At 52.1% G+C, this 21312-nt stretch overlaps 1 protein-coding gene across 11 annotated transcripts in view; it reads right to left on the reverse strand.

The window, feature by feature from the left end:
• The window catches only part of Ablim2 (actin binding LIM protein family member 2), a 120064-nt gene that overhangs the window by 40561 nt on the left and 58191 nt on the right, over positions 1–21312 (reverse strand). For 3 of the 11 annotated variants that reach the window (XM_060365438.1, XM_060365443.1, XM_060365437.1), the window contains exons 7-12: positions 16532–16619; positions 12620–12678; positions 8589–8645; positions 7089–7166; positions 3759–3908; positions 1068–1100 (exon numbers count right to left, since the gene is read on the reverse strand). In XM_060365438.1, the coding sequence (XP_060221421.1) occupies positions 1068–1100; positions 3759–3908; positions 7089–7166; positions 8589–8645; positions 12620–12678; positions 16532–16619 (465 nt within the window). The remainder of the gene's footprint in view (positions 1–1067; positions 1101–3758; positions 3909–7088; positions 7167–8588; positions 8646–12619; positions 12679–16531; positions 16620–21312) is intronic. The other 8 variants (XM_060365444.1, XM_060365441.1, XM_060365439.1 and 5 more) reach the window with 3 other exon arrangements.

The raw sequence follows: 21312 nt of genomic DNA on the forward strand, positions 1-21312 counted from the left end.
CTGGGGTGTGAAGGTGCCCTCTGGGGCTCAGAAGCCAGCCAACAAGACCCACAAGCACTGATGACGCAGCCCCTCTCTTACTTAGCAGGAAGAGGAGCTTCTGGGAGCAGCCAGAGCAGGCGACAGCAGCATGAGATGGCATGGCACCATGGTTCGAAAATCAGACTGCCCATCCCTCTGCAAGGTAGCCTGGTGGCCTGGGTCATGCCAGCCTTCCTAGCTTCATGTCAACCCCAAGCACACCACAGCAGTGCCCCAAGCATTATTTCTAAGAAGACAGGCTGAGGAGGTGGTGGAGGGACCAGGTAGGGTCTCTTGCCATGGACGCTACTTCTAAAGCTACAAGAAGTGAAAACCATCCCCCGGTCTGAGAAGATGAGGAGATCCTCACTCCTGGGACCAGCTCTGTGGGCTGCAATGGAACACTTCCCAAGGATGGGGAGGGCAGGAAGCAAACGGCCCCCAGTTACTTGACACCTGGGCCCCAGGTTCTCCATTGGTAAATGCGAAACTCCTGGAAACTCCCTCTGGTGTTGTTCTGGGTAAAGGAATTAAGTTAGGTATAAAGTGGTTGCCATAGCACAGAGAGAGGCTCAAGAGTGTGCCCTGCTCCTACGCCTTCCCCAGCCCTGGGCTCTGCCACACAGACTATAGTCTGAAGGGCCACAATCTGTACTTAGTTTAAGGAAAAGGGAGAAGCCCTGAGCTACTGTTGAGAAGCTTATTTGATAGCACAGCTCTCAAGAGTGCTCAGCCTCAAAGGTCCAGAACTTCTTCCTGTAAAATCTAGTTAGGGACAGGAAGTGGACCGCAGCTCACACACAGAAGCCACGACCCAGGTTAGGATCTGTTGGGCAACACCACATCCCCAGTGTCGGTGAAGACTTGTCTGCACACACATGGGGGAACATGCAGATGAGATGCAGTTATAAAAACAACCAGCAGGAAGGGGTCCCAGTGATGTGGCTATGGCCCTGTGGCCCTCTGGGTACCATGCTGGTCATCTCTATAACCCTGCAGGCAGTAGCACCATGAGCACACAGGGCGCAGGCATAGGTGGTTGTTACCTCAGTCGGCGTTGGTGAGAGCAACTGAGGTGACTGTGGACACAACAGAGCCATCTGTTAGTGCACTATGCCAGGGTTGCTTCAGGGTAAGAGGACTGCTTGGTAACCACAGGCAACATGTAAGGACCTGAGGCTAACGAAGAAAGAGTGCCAGGTGTGGTGGCCCCGCATGTAATCCCAGCACTCGGGGAGGCAGAGGCAGGCGGATCTCTGAGAGATCTTGGAGAGCCCCACCACAAGAGACGGGTTGGTGCTGCTTAAGCCAGCTCCTTCCTTCACTCAGCCCACCTGATCACATCCACACTCTCCACAGAGACCACGAGTTCAAAAGAGAAAGCTGTTGGCTGCTCATGGACCATTGTGGCAATACCCACTTGGCTCATCCCCTTTGTTTTCTCTGGAGAGGACAGACTGTGTGGGGCTCAGCAGAAAGAGAGTGGCAGGGAGACAAAAGCTCAGAGAGGTGGCTCCAGTTCTTGTATTTCTAGCCAAAGACTCCTCTCTGTTGGAAGGACTGCATCTCATTCAGGGGACCTAGAGAGTAAGAACCAGAGCCAGCTTACCTGGGCCCATGTGAGCCCTAGCTGGGCCTCATTTGGCCTTGGCTGTTTTAGGTGCAACTGAGAAAAATCATTCTCATAAGCTGGGCTATGATACAGGGACAGAGATAAAACATCTGTGCATGAGACTGTTCCAGAGGGACGAGGCGGTGAGACAGCAATGAAACCATTGGCTACTCTGTGTGTAATGTACCTGACAAGAGCCCTGAGGTTTTCCATGCTGTGTTGCTCACTCCCCACCATCCTGGGCCTCAGGAGAAGGTAGTGGGAACAGCCCTTCCCTAGGACAGTCTGGTACTGACCTCTGCTGAGGCAGGTCTCACGGGCAGTATAAGACGGAAGGTACAAGTTTGTGGCAGGACAGATACTAGAGAGGGTGACCTGAGTCACATACATATCCTCCCATGCTGTCCCACTGCTCTCTGTGGGACAAATAGGATTATCCATGGGGCACCTGGATCCTAATCTTTCGAAGACATGGTCTCAGATGCTGAAAAAACCCTCAGAGGCTTCTAGATCCCGTGTCCACACTCTATGCCACGTACATACATGAGCACATACACTGTGTGACCCATGGATATAGGGCAATGCTGTCAATGGTCAGGGGTCTTGCATAACACTGTTGCTCACTACAGTCTATCCTGCCATGGCTTCCTGAGGAATGCCAATGCTCCATTCAGGGAGGGCCCTGGTGGCATCCTGAGGATGAGTACAGTGAGACCTGAACTCAGCTCTGAGGCCTGAATTCCATATCCCTGAAGATTAGCCAGGGAAATAGCCAGTGCGTGGTCTTTAAGGAAGAAAAAGCTAGGCTTTGGACCTTAAAGGGTTACTCAAGTTGCTAGACCTCTGACCCTCTTCAATGGCCTGTTGCCTAAAGGCTAGAGGCGGGATGGTGAAGCCCACACCCAGCTCAGGTACAGTGGGTGGTGCAGTAGTCACAAGGCTGGTGCTGCCTACCTCCACCCTACCCCCACTCCTCAGGCGTGCACACTAGAAGGGCTACCTGCTAGTCTCTTTGCTCTTCTCAGCCCCTAAGTGGCCCTCAGAGCCCGAAGGCTTGTCTGATGGCTATGTCCAATGAAGGGCCAAGTTGAGCAACTCAACATTACTATGTATTTACAATCCCCCGGGTGGCCCTCACACCCCACAAGGCCTTGCTGAAGCCACAAAAGGAGTCAAAGGGGCACAGGTTAGGAATGACCATTTCTATGCTCCAGGTAAGCATTTGTCCTGAGCTCCACACACAGCCAAAGCTACACTAAGACCTCCTGATGGAAGGAAATGAGACTCAACAGAAGCTGTGTTCAATGGAAACAGACAGCCTGCATTAAACAGCCATAAATGCTGGGGTGGTTTGTGTAGGAATGGCCCCCGTAGACTCATGTGTTTGAATGATTGACCATAGGGAATAGCGTTATTAAGAAGTGTGGCCTTGTTGGAGGAAGTGTGTCACTGTGGAGGCGGGCTCTGAGGTCATATATACTTAAGCTCCGCCCAGTGTGGCACACAGTCTCTTCTGCTGCCTGCACGCAGGTCAAGATGTTGAACTCTCAGCTCCTTCTCCAGAACCATGTCTACCTGCATACCACCTTATATCCCACTATGATGATAATGGACTAAGCCTCTGAAACTGTAAGCCAACCCCAGTTAAATGTTTTCCTCTTTTAAGAGTTGCTGTGCTCATGTTGTGTCTTCCCAGCAATAAAACCCCAACTAAGACAGATGCCATCTGCTTTCCAGAACACTGGGGAATCATGAGCCGCATTGTTCAGCCAGCCTAGAGATGGGCTCAAGAAACCCACAGAGGAGGTGCTGGCCTGGAAAAGTGGGCTCAAGGCCATATGGTCCAACGAGGGGAAAATGCACACACTTCACTCATCATGAAAACACTCGGTAGCCAGGAAAATGCAGACATTTTCAGAGTGTGTTTCTCTTTCCCCAGCTTTGCACCTCCCCTTCCCTCTCTGACTCGATTCTTCCCTGAGGGGGCATGGTTGAGTGGGAGTGCCTTGAAAAAGATGGACATGCTATCCGGGGGCGAAGAAGCAGGGAGTGGTGGCAGTGACTAAACTCTGTCGGTAAGAGGAGGCTCCAAAGGAAGCATGCAATGCACGGTGAAGAGCCGTACCTCGCCGTAGCTCTGCCTGTCCCCCATGGCCGAGTGGCTGATGTAGGGCGAATAGGAGATCATGTCGGGGCGGTCGATGTTATAGATTGCTTTGTTTTTGGGAAGAGCAGCCAAGTCCCTGTAGTCCAGGATCTCATCGCCAAGCTTTGCCTGATGGAGGAGAGAGCAAGAGGGTGGGACACTGATGCCACATGTGAGGCCAGAGCCACTCCGTAGCCAGCAGTGAGGAGGGTCTGGGCACACCAAGACCCCAGTGAAGGTGGTACAGGGATGCAAGACCAAGGACCTGATCACAGGGATAGCCCTGGAGTCAGATACTGCAGTCACTGTGTATACCGGCAATGTGATGCAGAGCCTGACAGTGAGACTCAAGCGGTGACCTAAAACCAAACATGGCTACAGGGAGATAGCATGAACAAACATCACAGATGTACATGCACACGATCCCCTACTCACATCCACGCGTGCACACACAGGTGTGCTGCACAGGCCGGAGACACACAAAGCGTGCCTGCCTAAGGTCATGAGGGGATGCAACAGCAACACACCCACTCCACACGATAGCCTACATCCACTGATTCACCACAGATTCCCATATATTGGCACATCTGTTTGCACACCAGGACTGGCTTCTACAGATCTGCACATATGTGCATGTGCCACACATGTGCACTCTTTCACATTCGTGTGCGCACGCACGCGCGCGCGCGCGTGCGCACACACACACACACACACACACACATTAGCATTTACACATGTTATTTCTGCTCTTGGAGTTCTCTCTTCCATCCAGGTCAGATTTTCTTTTGGGTGAGAGCTGACCTGTGCACTGTATGTCCCCTCCCACAGGTCAGGACTAGACCTGTCCAGGACACCACTGGCTTTGTCACCCTCTGCCTAAAGCTGAGCAGCCAGGCATCTGCAGAACTTGGGTGAGCATCCCAGCCTCTGTCTTCTGTAGTACTGGGCCACCAACTGGGCTTCAGGCACTGCTGGATTGCTGTGAACATCTCACCCAAATGTTCTGCAGAGGGTCCTTCAGGCTGCAGTGGGACACCCCAGGTAACCAGGAAACCGGGAATTAACCTGCCTTCCTGGCTATCTTCACCCAGCCCACAGTGCTGGGTAGGAGGCCACCTAGTCCTGGGTGGTCCCCTCCTTCCTGTACACCTTGGTCCCAACCGTTCAGCAGCTGCCTGCTGCAAGCAATGGTTGTCAAGTAGCTTGTGGAATTAGTTACTTTCTCTGTGCAAAGACCTTGGATGGTTTCCCTGACAACGGGTTAAGCTTTGTAATTGGGGAAGGCTATTGGTGTGTGTGTGTGTGTTTCCTTTTTCCTTTTTTCATCACTCTCTGTGAAGCAAATTTAAGATGACCGTACACAACACTGCAAGTGTATATGCTCCAGCCAAGGGTAATATACTGTGTGGTGACTGTGTTTTCGCCTCATGCCCACGGCCACCACCAGAAAGAGGTACCAAGATACTATTTGCCATGGTTTCTTGTTGCTGAACAATAAGTCACACTTACTGGGAGAAAAGCAACCACAGGTCGCTGCAACCCAGCTGCAGGGCTCACTGGACCGGTAATGAGGGGGATCATGTTCATTCCCCTTCCTGCTGAGCGCTGTTATTTTGTGTAAACAACAAGCTGGGGCTAGAGTGTGGCTCAGTTGGTAGTGGCTTGCCGAGCATGTACAAAGGCCTGGATTCCATCCCTGGCAACTGCATTTGCCAGCCACAGTGGCACACACTAATCCCAGTACTCAGGCGGTGGAAGCAGGACAGCCACACATTCAAGATTATGCTTGGTTAAACAGGGAGTTTGAGGGGAACATGAGCTACGTGGGGCCCTGTCTCAAGGAGGGAAGGAAAGCAGGGAGACAGGAACAGAAAGGAAGAAAAAGGTTATAAGGCAGTTATAAGGCATGATTATAAGGCAGTTAGGTAAATGGATTATTCTAGAACTGCTGCTACTTGATGCTTGCCTCTAATATGAGATGAACGAGGAAAACACAGACATACTCTATGAGGACACAGGCAGAAGATACTGTCTACAAACCAAGGAGAGAGGCCTCAGGAGGAACAAGACTGGGCCTTGGTTTCTAGGCTCCAGAGCTGCGAGAACATAGATCTTTCTGTTCAGGCCCCAGTCTGTGATCTTGCATGCGGGCCCAATGACACTGAGAGTTGGCATGTTCTCAGTCCCTTTTCTGGACCTGGAACTGTACAGGGAGTTTCCCATGCCAAGCCTCAGGGAGCCCTGGATGGTGGGGTTGGATTCGCCCCAGCTTATGGAGGATATATCAGAGGCTCATAGAGGGAAATGCCTTGCCTAGGGTACACAGAAAGACCCCAGACCACACAGGCACAGGCTGAGACTTAGCACAAGTATCCTCAGAGAGCCCTGCTACCTTTTCCCTCTACACTGTGACCCCAGTGACCTCAGGAAAGACACTTGCTATTAGCAACCACCAGGGTGACCCTCTGCCAATCATTATGGGAAGATGTGGGCTGAAAAGACAAGTGAGGGAGAGTGAACCTCATTTCCCTACCATGCTACCAAAGATCCAAGGCCCGGCCAATATAGCCAGGAAAGGATGGCAAAAGTGAGTTGCTCCTGTCCCCTGCCTTCCCTCCACCCCCAGTCCTGGAGCTTCCCAGCTGGCTGCCCTTCATGCTATGCCCTGGGACTTTCAATGACAAACCTCATCACTCACACATAGTGGTGTAACACCAATACCCTCCTGTCTCTCAGCTGGCCTAGGAGGCAACTGTTCTAACAACTCCTTAATGGGTCCAATCTTTTATACTTATATAGATGCTCTCATGTGTGTACATACAGATACACATGCGCACACACACACACACACACACACACATGCTGGCATGCACAAGTACAAGAACATGCATGCACAGAGGCACACACATGCGCCTCTCCAAGGCACTTCTTTTGGAGAGTTGAGCAGGAACCTGTGTTCACTAGTATGGATCTGCACAGTGGCTCAGCCCCACAGCATCCTTCCCTCCCATGGCCTTGTCTCTCTCTAAGTGCAGGCCAGCCATGCCCCTCCTGCAATGTTATGACCAGATCTCTACATGAGGCTCTCCCTCTCACCAACAGCCAGTTGGGGATAACTTCCCAGGGGCCTTACTGGGCCACACGGATATGTCCAGGGCTCAGGTTTTGAGTCACTCTCGGACTCGGCACCCATTTCTTCCCCAGTGCAGTGCTGAGTGATGATCCTCAGCAGCCTCTGCAGCCCCCACAGCACTGGCCCAGTGGTGACCCCACCACTACCCCACAGCACTCTCCATGGCCCTGACTTACGTAGATCACACGGCTTGGGGACCCGGACGTGCTGGAGGCCGGCACAGAGACAATGCTCTCCGAGGAAGTCCTGGTTTCCTAGAACAGAGTTGTACAGGTTGACCTGAAGTGTCACTGCCGGGAACCTTCTGGAGGCATCTTCAGGGTGCAGGCAGGGATGCCAGTGAGCTCAGCAAGTAGTGTGTCCCTTTGTGTGGGTTGAGGGAAGTGTCAGAACAAACATAGAGGCTTGGGTAGACAACTGACGCTACAATAAACACAGCAGGCCACGGATGAAGTGAGGTGTCCACAACCTGACGCTCACTGAAAGCTCAGGACATCCCAAGGGATGCTGGGGTGAGGTGATCCTGTCTCTGAGGATGGAGGCGAGTGGGCCTGTCTAGCAACCTCTTGATCTCCATGGCACAGGGACCCTGTTACTCACGGGTACTCTATTCCTCTCCATGGATGGGCTTCAGTCCTCCAGCCACACCCTGCAGTCATACCCTTCACTCCCCTGACCTGACCCTGGCCCTTCTCAGCTGCTCCTTCCTCACTTACCGAGGCTCAGCTCTGTTGGCACCAAGTGATGTGTGATGTCACTCACTGCACGTCCGGCACCCTCCCAGGCTCTGCTGCTGACGGTGGCCCACCCCTCCTTAGACAGCCCCCTCAAGCCTCTGCATCACCAGCTCCAGCTCCTCCTTCCCCTCACACACACAGACGCACTCCCCACACCTGGCTTCCATCCTCACAGATGGGGCATGTACCTGACCACTCTACACCCCTTCTCCTGGTTTGGTGCCCCACCCCAGGCCCAGTCTCCCTTGCCTCCTATTCACCTCATCTAAGAGGAACATATTTCTGCCAGCTGTAGCTGTCTCTCAGAAGGCGAGAGCTCTGGCCCCTGCTCCCTTAGCCTCAAGTCCTCCACTGTGCATCTTTAGTGACCCTCCCCACCACCACTCCTGCCTCACTTTCCTCAGGAGGCTCTTCCTTGCCTCTGAAGTCTGCCATGTTCCTGCTCCTGAGGCAGTTGACATCTGTTAAGGGCCAAGTTGGTTTCCTCAAATTTCTTATGTTGAAGCCCTACCCCAGGACCTCAGAGTGTGAGCCTGTGGAGATGGGAGTCCTGTTTTCACAGAGGTTACAAAGATGAAATGGGCGGGTGGGTAGATCTAAGCCAATCACTTAGGGTCATCATAAAGAGTTCAGAACATAAACATAACACACACACACACACACACACACACACTCAGGCGTGTGAGAAAAACAAAAAGATGCTGCCACCAAATCCAAGCACAGAGGCCTCAGGAGGAGCCAGCCTGGCTGGCCTTGGCCTAGGACTCTGCCTCCTGTCACTGTGAAGCAGGAAAGTGTTGAAGCCTCCAAGCCAAAGAACCAAGCTGGACCTGGAGGAGGCCTCCCCTCCTGAGCTCCTCCTACACTCAGCATGACACCAGCAGGGACAGGCAGACACCAGAACCAGACGTGCCACATAGGGCAGCAGGAGGCACAAACCTGTAAGGCACAGGGCAGGGTGCCCGGGCAGGGCTGGCTGCAAACAGAGCTGTGCATCTAGAAGGGAGAGAGGAGGGATGGCATGAAGCTTAATCCCTCCATTGCTGCCATCCCCTCTGTGGGTCCTGTGCTGTGGACCCTTCAATACCAACCTCTGCCTCTCACTTCCTCAGAATCTCAGCTTGGAACAAAACTGACAGGTGCCAACTCCAGAGGGGTTGCCCAACCCCTAGGACCACAGGTTTCCGAGGCCACAGGGATGGGATCACCTCACAGCCCTGGCTGTCGAGTCCTAAGTTATCACGTACCTCAACACTGCTACAGGTAGAGAAGGTGGCTCCCTTATGCCTGACTGATGCCTGTAAGACAGGGCCTGTTCTTCTAGCAGTGCAAGGCCAGGTGGCTACTGTGTTCTACTGACCCTGGATGATGCCTGCCTGAAGTTCACACTTTGAAAATGCTCCCTTCTCTGTAAAGTGGCAAAATACCAAGATAGGAGCCTGCTGTTCCTGGCATGCACTGCAGACCAGTGTGGTATTCAGGGCAAAGTTCCTCACTGGTCATGCCAGCAGAATATCTGAGGCAGGCCCAGAGAGCAGGCAGAGATGACCCCTCTCAGCTCTCTTTGTGCCATGGGCTCCAGTCACTCTGAGGTGATGTGATCCCTCCTGTTGCTCAGTGCCCAGCTATGTAGGGGAGGGTAGAGGACAGAACCTGACTCACTTATCAGCAGAGGAGACAGGCAGAAGAGCTGAGGTGACTGTCACCAGAGTGAGAAGATGGGCACTATCCTGCCCTCACCCCTGTTACCCCTGACCTGAAGTCTGTCCCACCAAACCCCACAGTGACCCTCAGTTCTACCCTCCCCAGGGTCATGTGGCACTGACCTGTTCCCACACACAGAGATAAGACCCAGACCCATGGGAGCTCGCAGAGACTGAACCACCAACCAAAGAGCATGCATGGACTGGTCCTAGGCCCCCTGCCCATATATAGCAGATGTGCAACGTGGTCTTCATGTGGTTCCCCCAACAACTGGAGCAGAAGGGGGTGCTCTCTGCCTCTGATGCCTCCCTTTGGATTCCCTTCCCCTAACTTAACTGCCTTGTCTGGCATCAGTAGGAGAGGATGTACCTAGTTCTACAGCATCTTAATGTGCCAGGCTGGGTTGGTACCCATGAGGGACTTTCCCCTTCTCTGAGGAGAAGAAAAGAGGAGAATAGAAGGAGGGGTGTGTGAGGGGGGTACTGGGAGGAGAGGAGGGGGGCTACAATCTGGATGTAAAGTGAATAAATAAATTTTTAAAAAATGGTACCCAGAAAAGGGACTCCACGGGCCTCATTTACCCCTTAGTTCTGGGTACAGAATTTCTAAAACACATGGTGGGTGCCAGGTGTTATGCTTAGGATGCCATGATAACTGTGGACATAAGGTGCTATGCTAGAGATGTCATAATGTCTGTGAATATTGGGTGCTGTGTTAAGGATGCCATGATGTCTGTAAGCATTGGATGTCATGCTAAGGATGCCATGCTAAAGATGCCATGGTACCAGTGGGTGCCAGGTGCTGTGCTAAGGATGCCATGCTGCCTGTGTGTGGGTCTGGGCAGTCATCACTGCATCTCCCAATGTTCTCTGTACATATGTACAGATGCTCAGGACCCTGTAACCTGTGGTTCTTGTCCACAACATATTTCCTGCCTAGGTGTAGGAAGGACAGCTACACAACTGGGGTGGATTTCCATACAGCAAGGAAGATCTGTGTTTTGTTCTACTGGTGTGGCCCTGCTTGGATAGACCAATCAAGAGCCAGGGTCTTACTGGAGAATGAGTCCCATGAGTGTTCGGGAGATGTCCAAGGACCTACCCCAAGGGACATTTGTTTTGGTGACTACAAGTCCAGGACAGGCAAGCCATTTCTTGTCACTAGTACAAAGAAGGTGCTGTCTCTACTCAGTGCAGGATTCAAGGGTCAATAACACAGGTGCTGTGTTCCATGCTGTGTTCCTCAGGGACAGGAGTCTTTTTAAGCTAACCAGGCCTGCCTGGCTATGCTTACTCAGGAGCTGCTCTCATGGGAAGCAACAGTCTGTTCCCTCTATCCCCAGGCCAGACCAGCTAGCAGCCAGCCCTAGGGAGCCTGGGCTCAACACCAAGAAGGCAGCTGGTCTCAGGCTGCTCAGCCTCTGCCCCAGTTGTTAGCTGAAGGAGGCGACCTTCATTTCTAAACTACGTGCTTCAAAAGCTGTACAGATCAGAGAGCCCTGGAAGCAGAGCCCTCCTGCCCAGGCCTGGGGAAAACAAGGCTGCCTTCTTCCATGGCCTGGCACCCCCCAGTCCTCAGGGCCCTCCATCTGTCCAGAGAATGGACAGAAAGTGAGGAAGGCTGCTGTTTCCTGCAGCTGCTGTTTCCTTGAGCCTGGCTGGGGGAAGGGAGGTGAGCAGAGTATCAGCTCTCTCTCTTAGTTCAGTCCCAGGTTAGGATGCTTCCCTGAGCATATGCATGTGTGAGAATATGCCTGGGGCCTCTGAGCATGCCAGGCTCTGTCCTTCTGCTGAGCCTTTGGGCAGAACAAGAGACCCTGCCAACAAGATGGAGTCAGACTCTGGTCACATCCTCACTGGTCATGACTGCGGGCAGGGATATCCTGGCTGGCAGATGCACAGTTTGCAGAGAGAATCAGACACTGGGGAAAACAGAGCATACAATGTGAGGTTGCTCCTTGGCCTCCTACCTGGAAAGCCACAGCAAAGACTTAACAGGATGACAGCACAGTGAGGCTGAGTAATACAGTGTCGTGGGGCTGGGCAGAGGAGGGGTGTATAAACTCCTCCCAGCCAAAGGCAGAGCTGCTGAGAGGATCCAGCCAAGAGTCCTGCCACCCACTGCCTCCCTGGCCTCCGGCTCCTCCCTGCTGCCCGCCTATCCTCCTGTTATTACAACTGGACTTCCTCCTCCTTCTCCTTGGGTTCCTCCTCCTCCTCCTCCATAATCCCTTTCTCCTCCTTTTTTTTTTTTTATTTGTTTTTTTCCTCTTCTTACCCCTCCCAATCCTCTTCATTTTTCCTTCCTCCTCTTTGTGTTCCGTACCTTAACTATCCAAGGAGGAAGGCGCCTCCCTGGAACTCACTCCCGCTCTGTACAGGCTCTAGCACCTTCCAAACGCTGTGCTTCCTTCCCACCCAGGGTGCCTATTGTCTCTCCATCTCTTGGCCATACCTTTGCAGCCTGTCCCACAGCAGGACATCTGTGGGGCTCAGAACCTGGCCCTTCCTAGAGGCTGACCTTTGCTCTCAGCTCCTAGGAGGTCACCTCAGCAGCAGCTGTAGTCAGGGAGAGCTGGCCTCACCTGGTCAGCCCAGGGTACGCATAGCCATGTTATGAAGACCAACCTGTGCCCTAGGGCAAGAACCTCAGGCCACAGGGGAACAGCTGTCCTAACATGTGGGCCCAGTGAGCCACACACCTCCCTTGCTGGAACCCCTGTGAAATCTCAGACATAGAGCTTGCCTGGTGGGCAGTGCTCTTCATGCCCTGTCCTGCATCTGTGCAGGAGAGTGACATGCCCATCTCCACAGAGAGAAGACAGTGGGAGCTTTGTATTGGGACTTGCTGGTATTCTGACCACCCTGCCCTCAAGAACTGGCCCTGTGGCAGTCAGGCCAGCCATTACTGTGAGTGTGTGGGAACTGTCAAGCCAAGGTGCGGTTTAGACCTGCAAATTTTCCAATCACTATAGGGACTATCTGTGGTCCCCCAAACTGTCATGGCTATCTTTTTCACTGACTGGACAAGGAAGTCATTAAGGCTGGGCCATCCGGTCTCCTTGGGGCCCCATTAGACCCACACGATAGCTCCTTGACCTGTCTGCTCCCCCACCTTATGGCCCTCTGTTCCTTGAACCTAGCTGACCTATGATGCCTCTGAGGCCTGGCTGAGAAGTGTGAAGAAGCATGAGAAGCTGGCCTGTGTCTCTCCCTCTGACCTGCATGTGGAGAAGGACACACAGGGAAGCCACACATCTCACCAACCTTGCTCTTGTCTTCAGTCCTGGCTGCTTGTCGACATGCAGGATGCCAGATGGAGGAGCCTGTGGACAGATTCCCAAGAGGAGGAGATCAGAGGGTAGTCCTAGATGTGGGGTCCGTGCATGAATATCTGCTCAATACCCTTTGAACAGACCCCATGCCTCCTGTCTGTGACACTGAGAGGGTCGCCCCTGCACCGAAGCACGTTGGCCCATGTGAAGTAATAATATGAGGGAAAGGGGAGAATTTCCCAGTGTGGGCCAGTTACTCCAGTGGGCAGCAGCACGGGTTTCAGGCTCAACACATAGCCCAGCCTAAGGTGGCCAGAGGGGGTGATCTCAGAGGTAACATCAAGTACAGAGGCAGGCATGGGAAAGAAGTTGTCATGGCCAAGACACCAGGAGAGTCACAGCACCCACACTTGCCAGAGCTCCAATCACAACATCAGCAACATGTCAGACACCAGATTCATGGAGAGCAGGTGTGAGGTACCAAACAGAGGACCTTGGGGTGGCCAGGCATGGTGGAGTTCCACACAAGGTCCTGACCATAGGCTTCAGTGCCACTAGCCTGGCCAGATCCCCATTGCTGTGTGGAAAACCCATGCCTGAGAGGGCAGCCTGGACTCCATGCCATAGAAATTCCTGACAGGCCTCACTGCAATGATTGGAGCAGCCCAGAGTCATAAAGGGAATCTTTGTTTCCTGAGATGAGGGCACTTTCATGTGAGCACGTGTCCCCAAGCCACTGTCCCATGAGCCGTGCTTGGCATTGGCTGTCCCTGTGTCTGAGGGCTCCATTGACATTTACAGTGGAACCTCTGCCGAGGACCTCCCACTGGGCAGCCAGAGCGGCTGGCCTGATTCTCAGGATCTCGCCTTGGGAACAACAGGCGACAATGGGGACGAGACTGTCACATCTGACATCATCCCAGGGCTTGCCTCAGAAAAGGGAGGCCTGTCTGACACTCACAGATCAGAATGCCTCTCTGTGGTTTCCCAGTTATTGGTCTGTGGGCAGTACACAGCAGATGCAGCTGCTTCCAGCTCTGTCCCCTGCCTAGGCCTGCTCAGCTGCCCTGACGACACCAGGAGAAAGAGTAAGTGGCCAGGGAGATGAAATGTCAACCATTTCATCCACCCTCATTAGCCCACTGATCATGCCCACCCTATTGATAGTCCTTGGCCTCCCGCTTATGCCAATGTTCCTTTGTCACCTGCCCTGGGATGAAGGTAAGCCTCTCAATCAACCTGGGCAGAGCTTGAGGGGTAAGCTTTTTCCTGTTGCTGCATCTAGTCTGGTAAGGACCAGCTCGCCAGGCTCAACCAGTTCTCTGTCACCCTCAGCTTGGATGTAGGCTCTCAACAGGATCTCTACCTTCCTATTCACCCATTCATCCATGGCCAAGCCACTCCTGCCCACACCTCGTCTAAGAAGCACTCCCAGCCTTTCTGCTGGTATATCTGGATCTTTTGGTCTCACACCAGCATCCTCTGGCTTGCTGCCCTGGAGGGTGGGCCGGCCTGTATCACCTATCTTTTCCCAGAACTAGATAGGAACTTGGAGGCACAGGCTCCTTGCTCCTTAATTAAGCTCTAGCTTAGACCAGGCTGTGACCTCTGTCCAGTCTGTGACCTCTGATCCCCATGTTTTAGCCTACCCTTGCTGTCTGGTGACATTCCTTGTTCACCTCTGGTGACAAGCCTTGCCCTGCTTTCAGTGAGGGTCCCCACCATAGATGCATGAGCTGGCTAGCTTTCACTCTCAATGCAATACACATAGACTCATCTGTGAAGAGAGTTTCACCGAGGAATTGTCTGGGTCAGGTTAGGGTTACATTTTAATTACTGTAAGATGACTCAACCCATCATGGGGGGAGGGCCATCCCCTGGCTTATTGTCCTGGACTGTGTAAGAGCAGAGATGGCTAGCTGAGTACCAAGCAAGCAAGGAGCATGCATGCATTCACGTCTCTCTGATATCAACTGTGGGTGTGTCTGGCAGCTTTAGGCTCCTGCCTTGTCTTCCCTGACATAACAGACCAACCTGGAATCATGAGCCATTAAGCCATTCCTCCTCTATGATCGGGACATTTTATCATGACAGCAGAAATGGAACTAGGATAACATGGTTTCCCCCTTGAGATCAAGGGGTTCAGAACATGCTATCCCAACATGTGACCAAGCAGCACCACGTGACCCCCATGGCCTCTGTGGTAGAAGGATCACTTTGAGCTGGTTACCTAGGGACCCAGAAAACTCAGGAATAATACAACAGAAAGGAGGCCACTGCAGAGGGGAAATTCAGATCTGTGTAGAGGTCTCTGTGTGTGAGGGTACGTTCTCTCCTGGCAGATGGAGAGAGAGAGTCAGCAGGGTCCCATCACTGGGGAGGTGCAACTAGCATCTGCAACAGAAAGACCCACACACAGCCTCAAAAATCTCCTTCCTCTGTTTGGCATCTTCCTGACACTCTTTTCTCATGGCTAAGAATGTGATACATCACTCACAAACCATAGCTGAACTCTGAGCTTCACCCTGGAGATGTACTGTCTGTTACCCTGGATTTCCTGTACATGTCCTTTTATCCTTCACCTACCTTCCACCACAGGGGTCCCCAAGGGTGAAAAGAAAACTATTTTTACTCCTTACAAGGGCCACTCTGCTTTCAACCAATAGGAAAGGAATGAGGGAACACTGAGCTCTCCATCAGAATTTAATCGCAACCCATAAGACACTGTCTGGGAGGAGAAGCCAGACAGCTGTACAGACTGGCTTGGTGTCCAGCTCCAGGAGTCCCAAGGACCCCTCTCGTTTACTGTACTGTAATGTCCAATGAAGATGGTTGCAGAGGCTATGACTTCTCAGAGAACTCTTGTACCAGGTCCTGACCAAACACTTTAACCCAGATGACGTCATTCCCAGTAAAGTTATGGGATGAAATCACGCTGTTTCTTTGACTTTCCAAGAGACAGGACTGGAAAGGGATGGAGAGCCATAACCTCACCTTTAGGCCTGCTAGGCTGGCAAGCTCCTAAGGCAGCCTGTGTGACCTGGTGTGAATCTACCAAACACCTTTAGTTGGTTGCTCTGTCTCCCACACTGCCTCAGGCGGGAAAGTGACCTGGCAATGCCATCACTTCTCTGTCATTCCTGCCATCTGTGGCCTCACTAGGTCTACAGCACCATGTCCTCTGCTCGGCTGTGGGATACTCATTCTATTTTAGAGAATGAAACATTTCATGGTTTTAGAATGAGACCTATAGCCACGAAGGTGGCTAAGTTGTGTTTTGACACTATTGTGTTTTATTTTATTTTATTTTATTTTATTTTATTTTATTGGTATTGTGTGTGGGCATGTGTGACATGGTGAGAAGATGGCTCTGTAGAGTCAGTTATCTCCTTCCACCTTTACTTGGGTTCCAGGGATGGAACTCAGCTCATCAGGTTCCTGCAGCAAGTGTCCGTAGCCACTGAGCCACCTCACTGGCCCTTTTAATACAATTTTTTAAAGACCAGTTGTTGGGGTTTCCATGAACGCATTGGAGGGCTCCTTTCTTCCAATTTTCCTCTGCTTTCAATGTTATGAAAGCCACTTCTCTCCACACTTTAGGAAGGAAGCCTGATCTTGCTGCAATGTGACAGAGGCACCACAAGCCAAGGCTCAGGGAGTGAATCCTCCTAAAAGTCTGTGAATCCTCAAGTGGGGATGAGGTCTGATGGACAGCGGTTGGACCGCACTGGCTGCTCTTCGGCAGGCTGATCTCGCTTACCCAGGTTTGCTGACACCCTCACTTGTGGCGGTGGCATGTAGAGACCACAGTCTGTATGTATGTGGCAGCGGTGGCTGCTAGCAGCATCATGACCAGCTTCGCCCCCAGCAGAGCGCACACTAAAGCGACATCCGAACGGCTTACCTTGCAGGTACATCTCCTCGCCTTCTGAGAACATCTGGCCGCACCTGACGCATAGCGCGCACGAAGGGTGATAGTGCTTCTCCCCGGCCTGCAGAAAGCACAAGGTAGGTAAGTGTAGCCACCTGCGGGCCGTAGCATGCAGGGTGGCTGTCTGCCCTGTGCACACATCTGGGGAGGCTGGGTGGTGAGCACATGGGATCCAAGATCTACACAAGCTGGACAGGGGACACTCAGAGCACCTGAGGGGTCAAAGGCCAGGAAACTAGCTCTGCCCACCTCATCCTTGACTTCCGGAGACCAGTTGTGCAACTTCATTTCTCTGATAATGGGGAGCAGGAGGATAGTTTTAGGGTGTGTGTGTGTGTGTGTGTGTGTGTGTGTGTGCGTGTGTTGTTTTTTATCTCTGCACTCCTCATTTTGCTCAACTGACACTTTCTGGGTTAGCAATTCTTAAATTAAAACCATTAAATTAGATTACAAATTTTAATCCTGAAACAATAAATAGATTACACTAATTGTAACTTCTCGCCTCTGGCTTACTTTTACACGGTGCCAAAAAAAAAAAAAAAAAAAAAAAAAAAGAAAGAAAGAAAAAAATCCCAAAATGCTGTTTCCACCATCCTCAAGAGTTCCCAGGGTGCGGCAGGTGGGCCTGCTGCTAAATGTGAGAAATGAAGCCAGTGTCTCACGGCATCCTAAAATGGGAAGAGGCCCCACGCCCGCTCCTGAACTTGAATCTTAATTGGCACCTTCCTGAAATGGGGGGTGGCTTAAGAACACCTTCCTCATTCCCTTCTCCTGCCTGTGTTTTCACTTGAAAAAAAAAAAAAATAGGCCAAGGCCCCTGCATATGAAAAAGGAGAGTCGGAATGTGCTCCTCTCCTGTGTGGGCCTTGACAGCTGCTCAGCAACTTTCCTCCCAGCTATCAGCTCAGCCCACACCCACGCTCATGTCTTGGGCAAAGGGATCCTTAAGGCAGAGAGGACAGATCCCATCCATGGAGGCTGACCCTAGTCCTGGCCTTTGTTCTTGTTAACCCTGCGACCTGGGTGTCTTCTGGACCTTTCAGCTTCACCAAAGGCCTTGCTTCCTCCCAAAGCCACCTCCTTCATAGGGGTCTCCCCCACGCCTCCTAAGCTCATCTCTTCTGATCCATTTTTCACTGCTTGGTGAATGTGCAGCTTCATTCTTTTTCCTCTCAGAACACACTGGGCTTTGCTAGCAGGGCAGGATGCCTGGGTCATACCCAATGACAGCCTAAATGACAGGATAAAGGTCTGGGTCATTTTGGTGATTATAATAGACAGCTTAGTGAGTGGGCAGGGTGGTGGTGGTCTGTGTTTTGGGCAAAGGTTGAAAATGACTGTATTTTTGGAAAAATCATCTCATTGCCAGAATTTATGTTCCCCAGTGTGTGACTTTTCTATGCATCCTCTTCCTGCTCCCCACAAGTTTCCCCAGCAGGTCTGTGACAGCCCCAGGGTTAACAACCCCTGTATTGCCACCTGTGTCCATGTGTGAATTGAGAGGGACAGAGAATGCTGGTGGGAACAGTTTCTGAAGCACTAGGCTCAGGGCTGGAGAGCTGAATCAGGGGTTAGCAGAGCTTGTGGATCTTCCAGAGGACCTGAGTTCAGTTCCCAGCACCCAAGCCAGGCAGCTCACTATTACCTGTACCTCCATCTCCTCGCTATTTGATGTTTTCTTCAGGCACACCACACATGCTCCATACACAGAGATATAAGCACATTGGGAGGAGAGGCCCACACAGACACAGACAGACAAAGAGAGACCAAAGCCACAGAGATAGAGAAAGAGACAGAGAGAGTGAGAGAGACACAGACAGTCTGAACAGCAAGGAAGAGAAGCCAGCACAGAGGAGCCAGACCTGGGTTTATCCATGTGCAAGTGAGAGGAACAGTTAGAGGGTGAGTATCCTGCTGTGACTGGGACAAGTCCACAGAGGCTGAGTGTGTTCCCAGCTTGAGCGTGTCTGATTTGTGGAAGTGTGTCCAGGTACACATGGCCACTCCCCTCTGCATGTCACTCCCAAGTACAAGAGTTCCATAAACATGCCAAGGCCTAACTGCAAGATGCAAAACAGCAAAGCCATCCAAAGAAAACCTTGCAGAAAGCCCACATTAGCCTGGATGGAGACTTAGATTGGACAGCAGAACCACGAACAGCAGAAGGACAAACAGAAATCAGACTTCAACAAGACCTACCAAAAGCTCTCATTCAGGAAAGGGCACTGGCAGAAGCCCGGGAAGACAAGCTGAAGATGAGGATGGCTTCGTAAGCCATAGATTTAGTAAGGGCTCGGGATGCAGAATAGGTAAGGAGCTGCTGTGGCTCAACAAGACACGGCCCAGAGAAGAAGGAACGGCACTTTCTGCCTATGGATGTGGCAGAGGAGGTATCACCGAAAGCTCTCATCTCTCTGCTGTCAGGTCTAAGTCAGGGTCCTAAAGAAGCTGAACAGGAATGGAAGCGAGCTCTTATTGGAGGGCGGGCCTTTGAAACCACTTCTGAATGTCTGAGGAACCACAAGGAACACTGACTACAGGGCAGGAGGCGGATGAAGCCCTGAATTGCAAGGCCACACGATGCATATAAAAGAACAGTGAGACCAAAGACAGCTGAGAGAAGGTTCTCGAAGACTGGGTGCCCACTTAATGGAAAAAAAAAACCAAAACTTTTCTTCTATGACCACAGCCAAAGCCACCTCTGTCGCCTGTCATTACAACTATCAGTACTGCCATAGCCATTGACCTGGTTGACATCATCCTGGCCACCACTGAAGAAAGCCACAGCAAGGGAGAGCAAGGTGGCTGCAATCATGACTGACAGCAGGAGGAAAAGGAATGCTTGGCTCATCACCTCTGAGGACGGAGACTCTGTGGATAAGGTTGTCCTTCAGAAATGCCACACTGTGAGTGGCCGCCACAGTGAAGAATGAGAAAGTAGAGACATGAGCCCTGCTAATGCCTCATGGCCAGTGCTTCATGTAGGCCCACATGGTTCTGGAAACTCTGGCACAGGGGCTGCGCTGGTGACTTGGGTGGCAAGGACAATCTTGGTCATGCGGGAAATATCCTGTGACCATAGTGTTGGTGAGTATGGTGTCAGTGTCGATGGCTCTAATGAGTTTGCTAACAACGGTGGTTAGGGGGAGGTGGTCCTGGTTACTCTGAAGAAGGCAGAGGCTATGGTAGAGGTGGGCAGGTCTATCACAGGAGTAGCTAAGACAGCTATAACAATAAGGGATAGGGAGGGAGCCTTGCGACGACAGTAGCAGCCACTGAATAGGTGACAGCTACACAGGTTGGCAATCACAAATATCAACCTTCAGACTTTGGACCCATGAAGGGAGGAATTTGGAGGTAGAAGCTCTGGCCCTGTTGTGTGGAGGCTCCTAACACTTAAGCCAAACCATGAAACCAAGGTGGCCATGGTGGGCCCCAGCAGCAGCATTTGGTACAGCAGGGAAGGTTCTAACCATTGACAGGAAACAAAGCCTAGGAGGACTAGAGAACCAGAGATGTGACACAGAAGCCACAGGTGACAACGGACTGTGGACTTAGGACAGTACCTGTGACTGTCTGTCTAACGGGAAGGTTTCTTGGAGGGGATGGGGAAGCTATGGTACTAGTGAGCAGAAGTTTGCACACTGACCATAGAAGCCTGGGATGCGTTTGTGTGTTTTAAGCCATTCCCAGTGACTAACTGCACAGTCTGGGCTCCCTCTGCAGCTGGAAGAGGTTGACCCCTGGCGGTGCTCTTGTCACTGTCAGCCATGTATCTCTGCTGCTGATGCCATGGCCCACTGCCACTGTGTCTCCCTCACAGCGAGAGGTCTTCCAGGCATCTGCCCAAGCAGGGTTTACCCACAAGAATACCTAAGCACCAAGAGTAGATTGCTTCAGCACTGAACATCTGGGCCACTACACCTGGCCTAGTCCCTTGCCTGCTTGAGGGTCAAGATGGCTCAGATCTGAACAGTGTGTACATCAGGAGCCCAAGAGGTTTCAGCAGGGTGTGGTTTCAGAAAAATCTTAAGCCTTCCAAAAGGCAACCATCATCTTTAGCAAAGCAGACCAGCGCCGGGTGCGGTGGCGCACGCCTTTAATCCCAGCACTCAAGAGGCAGAGGCAGGCAGACCTTTGTGAGTCTGGTCTACAAAGTGAGTCCAGGACAGCCAAGGCTACACAGAGAAACCCCGTCTTGAAAAACAAAGTAACAACAACAACAACAAAATAGACCAAAGCTGGCAATGGAGATATGAGCAACCCACAGGGACACAGAGCCCCTGCAGCCCCAGCAGGACCAGGCCAGTGGACAGGGCTCCAAGGATGGTCCCCAGCAGCCCTGCAGAAAGGGTCAGTGGGAGTAAGGTAGGGTAGAAGCCTCATGCCCTGAGACACTGCCACTTCTCCTCCACAGGCTGGAGCAAGGGGCCACTCCTCACCCACCAGCTGAAATCCAGACCTTCCTAACATCTGAGGCCAGTACCCTGCTCCTCAGACTCAACCATAGGGTCTGATAGAGCAGGTTACCTAGGGACCTGGATGTGCCGCTTGCTGCCCCTGGGTTCTCCTTCAGTTGCCTCATGGAAAGCAGAGCAGGCCTGCAGGTAGCTGCTTGGAGCCCGGGGCATTCCTTGGCCAGTCTCAAAAGTATACATGCCTTTATTCTTGTTCATTTTTGCAGTGTTGGGTTTGAACTCAGTGTCTTGCCTTTGCTGGGCAATTGCTCTCCCACTGAGCTATATCCCAGCCTT

The sequence above is a fragment of the Meriones unguiculatus genome, chromosome 12 (genome assembly GCF_030254825.1).
Source record: "Meriones unguiculatus strain TT.TT164.6M chromosome 12, Bangor_MerUng_6.1, whole genome shotgun sequence".
Taxonomy (NCBI): Eukaryota; Metazoa; Chordata; class Mammalia; order Rodentia; family Muridae; genus Meriones; species Meriones unguiculatus.